This window comes from Fundulus heteroclitus, chromosome 20 (assembly GCF_011125445.2).
Source record: "Fundulus heteroclitus isolate FHET01 chromosome 20, MU-UCD_Fhet_4.1, whole genome shotgun sequence".
NCBI classification, from domain to species: domain Eukaryota; kingdom Metazoa; phylum Chordata; class Actinopteri; order Cyprinodontiformes; family Fundulidae; genus Fundulus; species Fundulus heteroclitus.
Genome location: NC_046380.1, coordinates 33089833 through 33105795, shown reverse-complemented (window position 1 = coordinate 33105795; position 15963 = coordinate 33089833). Strand labels below are relative to the sequence as shown.

Below are 15963 nucleotides of genomic sequence, written 5' to 3'. Positions count from 1 at the left end.
TGGGATTACGGTATTGAATTTTTTTTTCAAACAAAACACTTCTTAAGTTACTGCACGACGGACAACAGAACATAAAATGAAATTCATCTTCCACTAAAACGAAGGTCACACGTTACGTTACGTAATCTGTCCTCTAAAGGAGTTCCTTTATAGTGACCCACTTCCACCTCTAGAGGCAGCTCTGCAGCTCTGAGCTGTGCGCACAGAGGCAGGTATTCATATGTGTGATCACAGGTGGAATGAGTGAAGGTAATTAGGAGAAAAACAGGTGCGTCTGCTCACTCTAATTAACAGAGCAGAGAGTGACAAACGGCCAGCTGGTCCAAAAAACAATTGATGACAGGACAAATACATTACACTGTAGTGTACACAAGTTAGGGGTTGTAACGGTCACGATAGGAACAGTATGTATGCGGCAGTAGAAAAGGTGACAACAGCTCCCAAGTTAATCTGACTTTATTTAACACTACTGTAAAGGAAGAGTTTGTAATGCTACTGTAAAGGAAGCCATGGACTGCAACTCATACAGAAAATGCACATCTTCTCCTATGAAAGCATGTGTTTAATTTTTTAACCAGGGCTTGGTTCATGACGTTGTATTAAAGAGTCCTAGGCACTTACTATGGCCTTACAAACTTCCATGGCAGTAGCTCACTCTGGTTGCAAAGGTTTTCTGATTAAATTATTAAGTCCTGTTGTCATATTGTATTTTAGTTCTGTGTTTTACACTTTGTTTTTGCTGTATTTGTCAGTAAATGAAGCACTTTTGTGTATGTTTACTATAACAAGACCACATGACCAGAAGTCCAATATTGCGTATGCACTCAGTGAGTGAACAAGGGGAAGCAACGGAGTTTATCGAATCAGCAACGTCCAATGCAGGTGCAAAGGAAAGAGGAAAGTAACCCTAGCCCTGTAGATCGGGTTGGTCTTCAACCACGCTGAGCTGTCACTTTCCTGCGAGGCATTGCCGAGTGGTCTACTGGCCCTTACATTAGCTTAGTCAGTTGTTGGTTTCTGATAGCTCCTCGGTACTATCCGTCAGATGGCACAATGTATAGTGATCGCGCCTAGTGCAAAGTTCTTTTCAGGCTCCAAAAGGAGACACTAACAGGACTAACACTTGGTGTACATTGTTTTATTTGAAGATAAATACATGTTTGTGTTTTTTAATTTTATGGTCAATATACATGCCTAGGCCCATTAATGTTGCTGTAGCTACTGATAATGACCACATGTATGTCTCGCCAGCTGAACTCTGTAGTGAATGACTTTGAATCATGTCAACGCAAAATAAACTTAAACTATCTCCAACAACTTATCTTGCTGTTTTGTTAGTGACATTGAAAAAAATCAACACACTTCTGACTTTTCAAAATAAAAGTCAGTCATGTTTCATTATTTCAGAATTTTAACCGGCTCTAACCTATTTCTACTAGTTTTCTTTGAAAATGAATGTCTTACAATGTTTTTAATCATACACAGCAATTGATCTGTGCAGAATTATTGAATGTTGAATAAATATTAAATTGAATACTATAAAATGTTGCATGTTTAATTAGAGTTTATTTATGCCTAAGGATAGTTATTTGCCTTCATTACCTATACATTGTTATAGATTAAGTAGATGGCAGGCATTCAATGGGAGAACGTTAACTTAAGTTATTTGAGACTTGACCTGCGCACTGAAAAGTTTTGACCAACTCTGTCCAACTACAAGGACAGATCGGTTACCATAGAAACTAAAAGCAGATTGGTGGACAGATATACTGTGTCTCATTGGTGGAGCTCCCTGAAGTTTGGGTGTGAAGATATGGTGACCGGAGCTGCTCTTCTCTCAGGCAATGTCTGATCTTCTGCATCTGAAGGAAGTCTGGTTCATCAGGATCATCTGGAGAAGAGAAACAGTTTTGTTGTATGATAGCTATAGTAGCTGCAGATTGCAGTCCAGTAAGTCTGTGTCAGCATGTGACTGAATTCTGTAGAAGGCAGAAACTGAAGACAGTGAGGGTTTATCAAATAGGTTTTGAATAGGAATAAAAACAGGACCCTGACATGGGTCCACAAGTCAGCGAGCTACTGACGCTCACATCACACATTTTTAGTCTTGATGTGCTCTGTATCTAGAGAAGATGCATAGCTGGAACGCTAGTGGAGGCTGAATGAGTCAGATAAATGTCTGCAAGCTCCTGGATGTGGGAGATTAGGAAGTGGGTGGTTCATTCATAAGGCAAGATATTTATTTCGTATCAGAGCTGCAGCTTTGTGACTTGCTTGGAGAGAAAAAGAGATTTTCAGGCTACGCTTTACAAAACCTTCTAAATCAGACCGTTATTCACTGCAGATGTGGTTACTGCGTGAAAAGAAAGCTGCATTTTCTCTCCCAAACTGTCTCCAGACTTCTCAAGCTGCAATGCAGGAATACCAGCTATAGTCACTGTATTTTTCATTTTGTCTCACTTACCTCTGATCAAATTCTACTGCGTCAAAGCCAATATTTCCACAGTTTGTTCCCACTAATGGTTCTTTCCTATAAATGATCAAAAGTTAAATAGGATTTTAAGATAAAATCCACTTGCACATAAGAAAGGCTCATTGAAAAACCATTTTGTGGTCACAGCAAGCTGAAAACTGATCTGCCAGCACTGAAGAGTTTTCTCTGGGATGGGGATGGATGGTATGATGCTTGGACGACGGTTTAAGCCGTAAAGGGTCTTCTCTTTCTCTACTGTGGAGCAGTCGTGAAAGTAGGCCAGAAGAGGTAAAAAATAGCATCCAGTCTCCATGAGGAGTCATCGCACAAGGTCACCTCATTGCCCAGGGCCTTAATGCATGAAACTAAGTGTCTACGCTCTTTCTGTCTTCCACCCATTACCCTTTTTTTTGTCTTTTTCTCCCTTTCCCCCTCTTATTTTCCCCCTCAGGCTTAATGACTTACACAGGCTTTAGTATCAGTGAGGCTGCAAGACTAGAGCTTATGTGCTAACGAACCCCCGAGCTAATTAGAAATACAGCCAAGCTGGCCCGTCTCCTCATTTCCTTTCCATTTCCTTCCCTTTGGATAAATACAATTTTACCCCACGACCCGTGCAGAATTAATCCAGTTACTGTTGAGCAGGGGATGAATAATGGCTACTTATCTCCTGGGAACATGGCTACAGAGGGTCTCTGTGGTGGACTACCCATAGTAAGCCCCCCAGATTTTCACTTGGCTGAATGTGGTTTCTGGGCAGTGTACGTAGTTGGATCGTTAGGCTTTTTGGAAATACCTCAAAAATGACAATGGTGTTTTAGCTAAGACTTTCTGTCAGGTCTGTCCTCACTAACTAGTCCAAACTAACACCAAAACTTTAAGACAGATGGCTCACATTGAGAAAACATGAGAAAAGGTTCTACTCTTCATCACGCACAAGACCCATTGCTTTCTTTCCGAAAAGGTCCGTGGGGAGGGGACTAAACGAAGGTTTTGGACTGACCGAGTCAAAGCCCGGACTGAAATCCAATTGGGATACCTGAAAAAGCTCAAAAACCCTCCAGTTGAGCTGAATTAAAACAATTCTGCAAGGAGGGGGGCAAACGTCGTTGATGCCCCCAAGGGTAGCACAAACCCGGCAAATCATTATTATATTTATTTCATTTGATAAAGAGTGGGGGGGCAGAAAAATGTTGCCTTTGAATTTGAAAAGTTTCAGATTTGGGACTGCACACAGTCCATTACTACATGGACACGGGAACCACAAACTGGCCTTTAGAAACATTCTGCAGTGGCGGAAAGAAATGGCATGCAGTGGGTTTTCTCCCTCACTCCCAGCATGCCAGAACTATCAGCTGTTGGGGTGAGCCCCCAGCTGCCTCGTGTGTTGACTTTAGAGTGATAGCCATCAGCATTTGCCACATGAAAGGAGGAAAGAATCGTGTTCCTAAAAAAAGGACTGAGTAAAGGCTATGTTAGGATGCTGGCAATGCTTCAGATAAGATATGGTCCCTGCATTTATCAGGTGTGTGTTCCTGACTGTATCAGATGGCTTATAAATCACTTCCTTTTCTGGGAAGATATGAGAAAACTCCTGTAGGATAAAAATTTTTGAGCCTCTAATATTTACCTGGATGCTTCAGACAGGCCAGCTGCAAGAAACAATGTTGCTCATCCTCTGCTTTGATGTATAATTCTAATACACTTCTATTCATCCCTACAAAGTGTAAAATGACCAAGCATGTGCGTGCCAGGAGTCTATGCAGGCACTGCTATCTGAGGTATGTTCCTTAAAATGGCCTTGACGCTTTTATTCAGCTCCCCTTGGGGCATTTGAAACAGTTCACTTCAGATCTGGAAACAGTTTAATCGCGGAAAGCCATGACTTATCGGGGAAAAAATGGCTGCCCTTAATCTAAGTGACCCCTTCTGCGGTTGCTCCAAGTGCAGGTCGGGCTCCTTGTAAAATCCTGTGGATAGGCTCTGAGTTCAGCCTGAGCTGTAACTGATACCGTTAAGTTTGTAAAGTGTTGGGGACACTGCATCCGCGTGTTTGCTTCTTCCTGCCACACATGAGAGGAATTCCAGGACCTGAAATATGGTTTTCATTAAGAAAAAGGCCTTTAGTCTTCAAACAAGGGAGCTCGAGGATTAGTATCCAAAAGGTGAAGAGTGCAACACTCTGAGAACTGCTGACAGTTTTGTCTGTGAAGAAGAATTTGGCTGTGAAAAATAAGACCGAAGATGTGCGCTGATTAAGAAATTAGGCTTTAGAGACATTAAGAAATGGCTCAAAATCCCAGGATTGGTTGGTAAACAGTTGTTGCTATTTATGTTAACAGCTTATATCTGGAGGTGGAGCCATGGGAGACATATTCCAAATGCAATGTCATTTCTCACCATTGCAAATTGTGTATGTTTCAGCTTTTATTTCATTATCTATGTTGAATTAATGTATACTATTGTCTGTTTTTATTAAGCATAAAATGTGACAATAATTATGCTGTGCTTCAGGCCACAAGATGTTTTTGTCAATCGTCCTTAAGAAAAACACCCAAAAAAAGTTGCATGATTCAGCCAGCTGCAAACTAGACTACTGGCTTTACACGGAGTCGTTCCGATCCTGAAGCAGCAAGCCAGCCCAGGTTCATCGCACCCACCACCAAAGGTTTATTTGCATTGCTGTTCATTTTTCACCAAATGTGCCAGGAAAACCCCCTTCCAAAAAGTTTCACATTTGTCTCATCAGTCCTCCAAATCTTTTCAGAAAGGTCTTGGGTAGATGTTTTTTTGGAGATGTGACACGTCCTTGGTGGGATTTTTTTTTTCATCTTCCCTTAAAACTCCCTGATCAATAACATTTTTACCCAGCTTTTTGATGGAAACAATTTCAGTTCATGATGGCATGTCGTTATTACAGTTGTATGCTGTGATTTTCCCCAACGGGTTAGCAGCCCACAGTGGATCACAAAACAGTGTGTCGTCTTCAGATGATCTTCAGAAATTAAATCATATTTTGGGATTTTTCCTAAAGGCATATCTTGCTGTGAAGCTTTCATGAGTAATAACCACAAAAGTCTTAAATTGATTAAAAAACAGTATTGTAGTTAATGGTGCTTGTATGTTTGGCTTATTAGCGATGGAGATATTGGAAATGAACTAACATGTTTCTGCCAATGGTAACTTAACGGGTAGGAAACCGAAAGGTTTGACAACTGCTGGCCTCATCTTGATTTTTATGAGTCGGGCCCCAAACACCAGCGGTTCCTGTTGAGGCACTGAAAAGATATGCCAGGGGATTTTGAAGATCCTGCTAAATGGGCTTCACCACAGTTCTGTGGTTTTGCATTTGTCTGCGAGTCTTTTGTCTCTTCTCCAGCTAATGGGCACTTCTTATGTTAAGCAGACCTGCTGTGCTTACATGCAGCTCGGCTTCCGGGGGCTCCTCTCTCCCTACTGTCTCTCCTTGTGCCCTGAGCCGGTGTATTCAGGGAACTGTACTGATTCACATGGAAATTCTGCCAGAGCACCAGCAAGTCAGGCTGCTAATTACACCAGTGTTGGATGGATGACTTGCTGACATCACAACATGCAGAGAAAGGAGGAATGAGAGAGAGGAGGTAGCATAAAGCCAACTAAAGTCCAGAATCAGGCAGGAAGTTAACCACGTAGCCTTCAAAATAAAGCTCGGTTTGAGCAGTAAAAAGGGAGGGGGAGATTTCTCGCGGTAGTACTGAGTAAAGATTAATTTTAGATCTGACGGTGTACAATTAGAGATGTATAAATGATATCTGAATTAAAACAATAAATTACATCTATGCTAAATAGATGGTTCATTAACAGCCCACATTAACCCTAATACATTGAATTTATGCCATATGTCAATTGTTTTAAACAAGAAATGCCTACATTTTAAAGTCCTCTTGCTAATACCCTCAGATTCTGCTTCTATCCTTATGTTACAAAGATTGCGGTTGAATAGCTTTTCATTACTGAATTGTCTGATCCAAACAGGATGGGGTTGTTCAATGTAAAAAAAAAAAAAAATGTTTTTTCTCAGTGGCTTAGTTTAAAGTGATATATAATCTTGAGTGATAATCCTTGATGTTTACTTAGTTTCATTGATCTCTCCCCTGCATGGCACTCTGGGAGTTTTTATTAATGATGATGATTATGATTATTACTATTATTATTATTAGGAAGCATATTTTCTTCTATTATTTGTGTTGTAAAACACTACCAGAATGCTGAATTTGGCCTTGTTGTGACTAGTTGGGGCTGCACAGTGGCACAGTCGGTAGTCTCTGTGTTGGCTTGTGTTTGGTAGACCTGGCACACAGGTTCCATCCTTGTTTAGCATATAAAATTAATTAGTTAGGCTATGTGTTCAGGTCACTGGAAGTCAGACTATAACAAACCACCCGAAGCTTACCAGTTATAATTAGAAAACATCTTTATGCTAATAAGCTTGATTAGTTGTGGTCCTTTAGCTTCAATGTCATGAGTGTTGTTTGCAAACAGACTAAATTTACTGTCATTTGTAAGCAAGGGGAAACGTATGGCTGTCATGTTTCAGCCAACTTACTGGCAGTGCGCAGCAGCGACGTGGAAAAACGGGAAGGGCACCTCTGATTCACTTTCTCTGGCATCTCAATAAAAAGGACTTTAAACTGCTGGGAAGGCATAACAGAAAATATCAGGGCCTTTGAAAGAATAATTCAATTCAATTCAATTCAATTCAATTTTATTTATATAGCGCCAAATCATGAAACATGTCATCTCAAGGCACTTTACAAAGTCAAGTTCAATCATATTATACAGATTGGGTCAGATTATACAGATTGGTCAAAAATGTCCTATATAAGGAAACCAGTTGATTGCATCAAAGTCCCGACAAGCAGCATTCACTCCTGGGGAACCGTAGAGCCACAGGGAGAGTCGTCTGCATTGTACATGGCTTTGCTGCAATCCCTCATACTGAGCAAGCATGAAGCGACAGTGGGAAGAAAAACCACCCATTAACGGGAAAAAAAACCTCCGGCAGAACCGGGCTCAGTATGAACGGTCATCTGCCTCGACCGACTGGGGTTACAGAAGACAGAACAGAGACACAACAAGAGAAACAAAAAAGCACAGAAGCACACATTGATCCAGTAATCTGTTCTACATTAGATGGAAGTAGCGGGTGAGCCGTCTTCTCTGGATGATGTCACAGTTAACAGAACTGTGACATCCTTTAAACTTTTCAAACGGTGTAATACCTGGATGCCAGCACCCTTTGTAAAGATTTAAATGAATAAAAGACTAGTTGATTAAGGGGTCGTTCACAATTTTCAGCCTTTTGACAAGTGTAGAAAAAAGAGAATGTTTTGTACCCTTGTGAAAATGTTGAGAATTGTGAAAGACCCCTGTGTGCGCTTTGTTGGTCAAGGGTCTAGGCTTCCTTTATTTTGAAAGGGCTGCCGGAAATGGTTCAGTTGTTACCGCTGACTTGACACCACCATAAATACGCTTACAATGTTTAAAGCTCTGCTGCTGATCAGTGGCTTGTTCTGCTACGAGAAGCGGGGCTCTAATGGACCGGTCCTGAGCGCACTGAGATTCTGCCCGGATCTTCGCTGTACGAAAACTTTCTTTTGTTTTTAATCAGAGGACTTTTCTTTTCATTTAGTGCGACTAAATCTACCTTTGCTGGAGTCTGCGCCCTTCCCTGGAACTTTGGTCACCGCTCCAAGGAATCTGTTTACGGTAGTTTTGTGAACTCTGCGCAGATTTGCAGAGAGGCTTGACATCAGGCTACTTTTATCCCCTCTTCCCTCAGGGGGGGGACGGGGTAGATGTAGCAGAGAGGCGCGGATCGCAGAGCGGGCGAGGCTGCTGCGCCTTCGTGGCACCGCTGTGGAGCTGGAGTTGTGCGACAGATACTACAATGAGGAGCGTTTCTTTTAAAGCCCGCAGCAAGTCAAGCAGTCAGCTCTGGGCTATGGCTTTAGTCCGTCTCAGTTTGTAAGAAGGTAAGGAGCAATTTTCCCTTTCGCCCGGGCAGTTTGTTTTTTTTTAAAGCTTTTTAAATGCAAGCCTTTACGCTTTTCCTCGGGAATCCAATTGCGTAAAAACACGCAGACTATGTGGAAAATGTGTCCTCTGAACGTGTTTAATCAACACCTACCCTCATTTTGCGTTGGACAGTGTTTATACTCCGTTTTGTTTTTTTTAAACCCATATTCCCTTCCTTATTAGTGTTACTATTTTTGGTCTAAATCAACACCTGTTTGCAACATTTTTGGTGCACTTTAAGTATCATGGCTTTCACTCCGTGGACGCGTTCCCACTGTTGGTAATCCCCTCCACCCCCACCCCCTGTGGAGCGCAGTGGTCAGCTTCATGTGTGCTGTGAACCGTGTGCTTGCTCCTAAACTGCGCTATGAAAGTCCCTTAACGCCAAATAACTGCTAGATTTCTCTATTTTTTTCCCTCTATATGCTGAGTTTGCTGAAGGTTGCAGTTGGAAACGACCTGGTGATTGGCGGCGAGGCAGCAGCAGTAAAAGCGAGTTGGAGAGTGTTATTACAGGACCCCATGGCGGCTAATTGAACAGTGAAGATGGTTTACATATTACATACTGTTTAGCAGTAAAGAGGGCCACTTCATTAGCATCTGAATGGACTGGAAGAGTAAATGATGGATCATGTGTGCTTCAGCTGAATTTCAGTCAGTGATCTAATGGCAGCTTAGATAGTAACAAAACTAAAAGGGGCCTAAATACTAGACCAGTTTTATTGCCCTCGATCACATTACTTTCCAATATTTTGAAGAAGTCGAAATTATTATTAATGTTATTGCTTTACCCTCTACAGTAGTGGCACTTTTGACACAACGCAAAACAATGAATGGGATCCTGTTTCACGTGTTGTGTGCCTAAAACAAAAAAGTGTGATATTTGTGGGCATTGCTTCATTTTTCATGGGCTGGACCATGGAAATGAAGGTTCCAAGCTGCAGTGTAATGTGCCGGTATTGCAACCACCAGTTGGGAGGACTGCTAGCTGTGCCACCGTGAGAAGAGTCTGGATACACTGATATAAAAAAAATGTAATCTGGTAAAGTTTTTATGTTGTAGCCTTCTCTTTAAGAGGTGTAATCACTATATTTAAACACGGAGCATCAAAAAGTTCTGTTTTAAAGCCCTGCTACTGTTAGCTGTCATTGTGGACCACAGGTAATGTCAAGCTGCCTGTGCAAAAAAGCAGTCCTTGTAAAATAGGGATCTACTATGATGTTTTTGGAACAAAAACATCATGCTTATAGAGGTAACAAAACTGTCTTTAGTATCTTTAATTAAAGATTAGTTTGGTTAGCATGGTTAGCACTACTAAAACAGCAGTTTCAATGTGTAGTCCTCTTTTTTTCCCCCACTTTGAGATTTCCATAAAGACGACAGGCATTATAAAATCTAGCATGTTTCATGACAGATAAAGGCTGAAATCTCAAAAGGATAAAACTGTGCAACTTTTCTGTAATATGTTAGGCCTTCCTGTTATCTGCTTAAAGTCTCGCTCTCTGTCACTGTCTTTTAGCCTCGATGTACCGGGGACATGTCGTAGTAAACAGTTTCCTGAATCTCTCTGCATTTATTTATTTTTTTGCTCCTCCCTACCGGCGAACTAGGTTAACTTTGAGTCTCTTTCACTCAGTCACAACATCCACACCATAACGCCTTCTGAAAGCGCTTAATCACAACAACAGCAAAAGGTTTGGTTAGGGCCGATCAAAGTGAAGGCTGTACTTCACTACTTTCGAACCATTCTGTCGACAGCCTATTTTACAGCAATATCTTTTTTTGACAAAGTGTGAAATGCGTTTTCAGTCCATGACACATTAGTGCATGAAGAGATCATCAATGATTCCAAAGTAACATTTGTATTTTAAGGCGTTCTTTCTCTGAGACTTTGCTTAGCTACCTATTCCAAAATGACCTTATCTGGTAATCTGAAACTGGTTTTGACAGGATGAAGAAGGTTTAATCTCTAGTCTCAACAACACATTGGCTTGGGGTCTTGCTAATTAACTTCCAAACGGGGGAAGAAAATCAACAAAAAATCGTTGATTCCTGTCAGGAACACCTCAGCCTTGTTTTAGTGCTGATTAAACCTTGATGGTTCTCAAGTCAAAATTGATCAGCTTGGAGTGCATCACAGTCCCTACGTCCTAAAGCTTTATTTGTGTTGTGTGGTGTACAGTTGATTTGCTTCCAATTCTGATGAGAAACGTTGCTCTTTCTTCACAAAAGACAGTTAAAGAGTCCGCTCTGCTCACCTCTTCCAAAGATAACAAACATGGCAAAAGTGGTGAAATCAGGGGAAAAAAATTCAACACAAGACTTGGCTGCCTGCTGCACCCAGCTGTTCTCTCTTCTGCTTTCCTAGCTTCTGAGGACCGGGCCTCATTAATGGGATTTCTTGCCTGGACCTCAACAGTGATGCCATGGAAAAGCTGTGGTGGTTTGAACAGCAGCTCACGATTGAGAGCAGAATGAGTGTTTTGCTTTGAGCCATCCAAAGCAATTACCAGGGATTAAAATTAGAGCTGCACAATATATTGCATGGTTGTTGTTGCAATACTTGCGTGCAGTGTGGCAACCATTGCTTGGATGCAATCCCTGATGGAATAACACATTTTAGGTGTCTTGTGTGCAAATTCTGCTTGCTAATAACACTTTAGGCCTGTTGGATATAATTTTACTCCCGTTTGATTCTCCAAACTTAAGTATATCTTCTGTACCTGGGATGCTCAAAGTCACAAAGAGTGGTGGGGAGAGTGTGATGAAACAAAAGCAAGGGGAAAAAACACAGGAAAGGTGGATTTGTTGCGATCGGTATCACAATCTGTTCTGTTAGCGTTGCTTCGAACTGGACATTGAATTCATCTTTATTGTGAGACCAAGAAAAGGTGTGGTAGTCCTTTTCAGCCTTTTTGGGAGGGGCAGCGCTGCGATGCTGTGCTGCATACAGGCGGGGAAAACCTCCCTCATCCTGGTGCTTTTTATGACATCCCAACAAAATGACCTCGAAACATAGAAACTGTTCTGTGGTTTTCAAAACCCCAACTTTTTCAAGCCTTGGTGTGCTCTGACAACAGTGAACAGGCTAAGGCTAATTCCAACATCAGCATTAAAATTTCGTTTTAATGGTCTGAGGAATAATTCTGTAGACAAATCTTTGTATTATACTAAATTGTGTGTGAGAGAATAGCATTTCACAACTTTGCTCTATGACAGCCACTATGCCCTAATTATACGACAAGCTCGATGAAGAAAGTCAGCAGAGACCTAAAACCACTTAGGTACATCTGACGGATGCAGAGAGCTGTCTATCACACCCTAGTTACACATTAAAACGACCCAGAACCTGGATAACAGGGCCAAAGTTGCAGAAGTGGACCAGGATAATTAACTGGAAACTGTGAATCATTGTCCACTGACATCATGGTCACAGTGACTGCCGTCTAAAAACATACCCCCCAAGTACTTAGGTAAACCTTACACTCAAGCTGACCAATGATGTGCCAGCGTTTACAACTCCCCCGGGATGAAAATGAGCCGGTATAACATTTAAAAGTGGAAACGGGCCCCCTTCCTTCCTTCTCTGTACCTCAGAATCATTTACGATGCTTTAGTGATGTACTTGACTTGCGTTTCCAGAGCCACTAAATCTGATCTAATTGAAATCATGCAGCCTGCATGGTGGAGCTCGGGGATCATGTTTCAGTGGCGGGGAAATCCCTAGCAGGTCCATGAAGGGGGATGTAAATCGTGGAGTAGGAAGGAGAAACGGGCCCTGCAGGTATGAAGCATCTACTTCTGAAGTGATAAAGGCAGATCAAGATGTTTGCGAGGGGAATCACGGCGGGGGGGGAGGGGATGTCAACACACATCTGGAGAGAGAGCGGGTCAGAGAGGAGCTTTCCTTTACCAGTCACATGACCCTCTACACTGAATACAAGATAAACTGGTAGAAGCAAAGTGTAGGACAGCGCCGTGAATGCTCTCTTTCACACGAGCTCAGGTCATCCTTTCCAAGGAAGTTCCGGCTCAGCCTTGGGGAGGCGTAGCATTTAAGTTGCTGAAAAAAAGCATGTCTGAAGGATGGAACAAATGGCCACATATTTTTCCTCTCCTCGTGTGCCGTGACGACACATTAACGATGCATCCTGGTCATGAGATGAGACAATGCGACGTCTTTCGTTTACAAAAAAATTAAGCAAAACGGCATTATACCACTAGCAGGGCAGTTTCCTTTGGGTGACATTTATACATTTGAGGCTTCAAAATCATGGTGGTGAATTTCTTTCAACACAACCCAGCAGTGGTGAGCCAGTTGGGCTATTCTCGAAGAGCTTGCAAGTTGTGCGTATCTTGTCTGTAACTCTGTCGCTATTTATCTTTCCTCTACCGGGTAGAAAGTACTGCCAGATGAATGATTTAAAAGTGGCGGAGGCTTCTTTGATGCTTTGGTAGCAGAGTGTTGCCCGCTAGCCTGATGAGTCGTCTTTAGTGGTCAATGTGGTCGATACAGGAGGACAACTCTTAATGCTTCCTTTCTGACTCCAGTAGAAGAGTCTGAACCGTCGATATGGTGTCAAGCTAGAAACACTAACCCTTATATCCAAGGCCCTTTATACAGCTAACACCGACTTCACCAGCAGAAGTCAGATGACAATTAAAAAGCACTTCGCAACACAGACTGCACTTTGATGTACGTGTGTTATTGTCCTTGCAGCATATAAGGCACCATCCAACCAATCAGCTTCAAACAGCTAATAAGGACCAGCGAGTTGCCCCCGGCTATGGCGCCGTGCTATATGGGTTAAAATTTACTTCTCCGTCCTTCCCAAGGTGGCTGATTGACTATCTTTTGAATCACTTCTTCATAATCAGCATTCATTGCAGCAACATCTGGGCACAAGGGATCTTTTGTTAATATGTATTGGTTCAGTTTGTCAAGTCTTTGGCTTGCCCTTCTGCAATGCAGAGCAGAAGTTGCAGAGGTCTGCCTGTCTGCACCGGGAGCTGACGAAGCTACTTGGGCTGCTGGCAGATGGAGAAGAATCTTAAAGCGATGATGAAGGTCACGTCCCACTTAACATGGATTTAGGTTTTCCCCTTGATGAATAAATCACTAATAACCAGTTCAGGCGTCTCGGTTCGGTAGATGTTAGCAAATATGTTATTACTTCACAATGCACATGCTGTCCTAAATTGAGGCTCAACTCTTGGACAAGAAGGGCCTTCATGATCTAAAGAAAAGATGAAATCATGCCAATCAGGCTATTCAAGGCCAATACTGTCATAATCCAATAAATAAATGATTACATAAACCAATATGTCTGATATTTCTTATCTGATATTTCAATAAAATGTTCATGAATATGTTAAATGAAAGAAATCTATAGTGTTTTGGTATTGTGCGTGCAATCTGATATAAATATTCAAGTGCATTAACTGAAACTTGACTAAATATGGGCTAAAATATAGCCATTCAATTTAATTTTTTTGTGTATGGATCAACTAAGGAAAAACAAATGATTAAACAAAAATGAAAAAAATTATATATAGTTTAAACATAAAAATAACTAATAAATTGTATGTTTTCACAATAAATTATCACAATATGTGTTTAATAGGTAATTGAGATGAATTAAGCTTTAATAAAACTGTTTCTAACTTTATTTAAATGATTTCATACATAAATATCCATTCAACAACTTATTTATGAATTTTGGCGCCGTCGAAAGCTAAGATGGCACCAACTACTCTACAGCTGAATTTTGTGATTGCAACCTCACAATACCTACCAAGTCTGTTCACCGGAGGGAACGATTCATAATGGCTTGGGGAGTTATTCATTTTGCTGGCTGTTTTGCATGTAAATGTTTGTGTGCGCCGTGCAACAGAGGCTCACGTGGCACCAGAGTGTCAAACAGTGTCCTGGGTGTCCAGACTGTCAGACAAGGCATCCATCGGGGAAGCTAATGAGATTCTGTCGTCTTGGTTTAGCCGCCTGAGGGGGTTACGGGTTAGTGGGGTGCGACCTTTTGGTCACCCAGTTTCCATTTTCTAGGTCTGTCAAGGACGCACAAATCCGTATGCATGAGCTGTCTCCTCGGTTTGCTTCCGAATACAGATTGGGTGGATTAAGAGAAAAATACGGGTCAACTCCACCCAATCAGGTATTTAACCCACATCTTTTGTGTTCAGCGTATTTATGTATACCCTGGTGTTTTCTGACAAGCTGTTCTTGGGCGTTCATCTCAGTAGGTTTGATACAAATTTGCAGCAAATGAAACCTTCCTCTGTGGTTTCTGTCTGAACACGGATACGAGCATCCGACGAAACAAAGTGTCGTAACAGAATCATGTGAACTATTGGTCCGTGTGTTCTGGTGAGACATTTGGATCTGTTTCATGCCAACATTGCGCAGCGTGCCGGGTGCGTTTAGTCACATGCAAAGTTCTGTTTTCTATCACTGTCGCTGGTTGTACTGTGTTCAGCTAGTTTTTACAGCTTGTTTGAGTCTTTCTTCGTGTTCAGTTTGTGGTGCAGCCATTTTACTGTGAGAACCGCAGTTGGAATCCTTGTTCGAGCTATTTAAGCTTTTTGTCTTGTTTCTATTCCAATTACTCTAACCATGTACTTTTTTTTACTGCAGTAGCTTTGCATTAAACATTTACAGAGTATCTGTCATCAGCCCGCAAATCATTTTTTACTTATTTTGTGTTTATTCCAAAAGCTTATAAGAAATTCCAAGTTCCCACATGCCTGGATTGAAATGGAATTGAAAAGTTTGACCTTTTTGTTTCCGTCTGTGTCTTCTTAACGGCAGGAAGATCTGTGTGCACTGCAAGTGTCGGCGTGAAGAGCATGCAGTGACAGCCATGCCGGTGGAAATGGAGAAGACGGTCACCAAGCTGATGTACGACTTCCAGAGGAACTCGACCTCGGACGACGACTCGGGCTGTGCCCTGGAGGAGTACGCCTGGGTGCCGCTGGGACTCAAACCTGAACAGGTATCGGCACGTCTCCGCTTGTTTTGATACGGACCATCCAGCATAAACGCCCGAGGGCATTGAACCCCCACCATGCTGCGTTTAGATTGTTTGTTGGTTTAGGCATTTGTGGCCACATTCCTGAAAGGTATTTATTTATGATTACTAACGGGCGGTGATGTGATTATTCAGGCACATCAACAATAAACTAACATTCAAAAGTTTCTTTCAGCAATAGGGTTCACCAAATCAAACTCATACACAGAGGGATGTACTTTTAAGATTTTTTTTAATTTATAAAATGTAAGCATTAAAATAAAAAAAGTTATATATCATGGCCTACACCAGTGGTGCTCAAATACAAATCTTAAAGGGCCACAAAGAAATTCAAAGTCAAAGGTCCATTTATTACATATCGTCAAAATTATGTGCCAAAATACAGTTATA

General features: G+C 41.7%; 1 protein-coding gene across 1 annotated transcript in view; it reads left to right on the top strand.

Annotated features, from left to right (window-relative positions):
• prickle2b (prickle homolog 2b) overlaps window positions 1-15963 on the top strand; it is a gene marked incomplete in the record, with an annotated part of 170789 nt that overhangs the window by 129922 nt on the left and 24904 nt on the right. Inside the window, 1 exon segment of the mRNA XM_036151847.1 lies at window positions 15354-15537. Coding sequence (XP_036007740.1) covers window positions 15354-15537 — 184 coding nt within the window.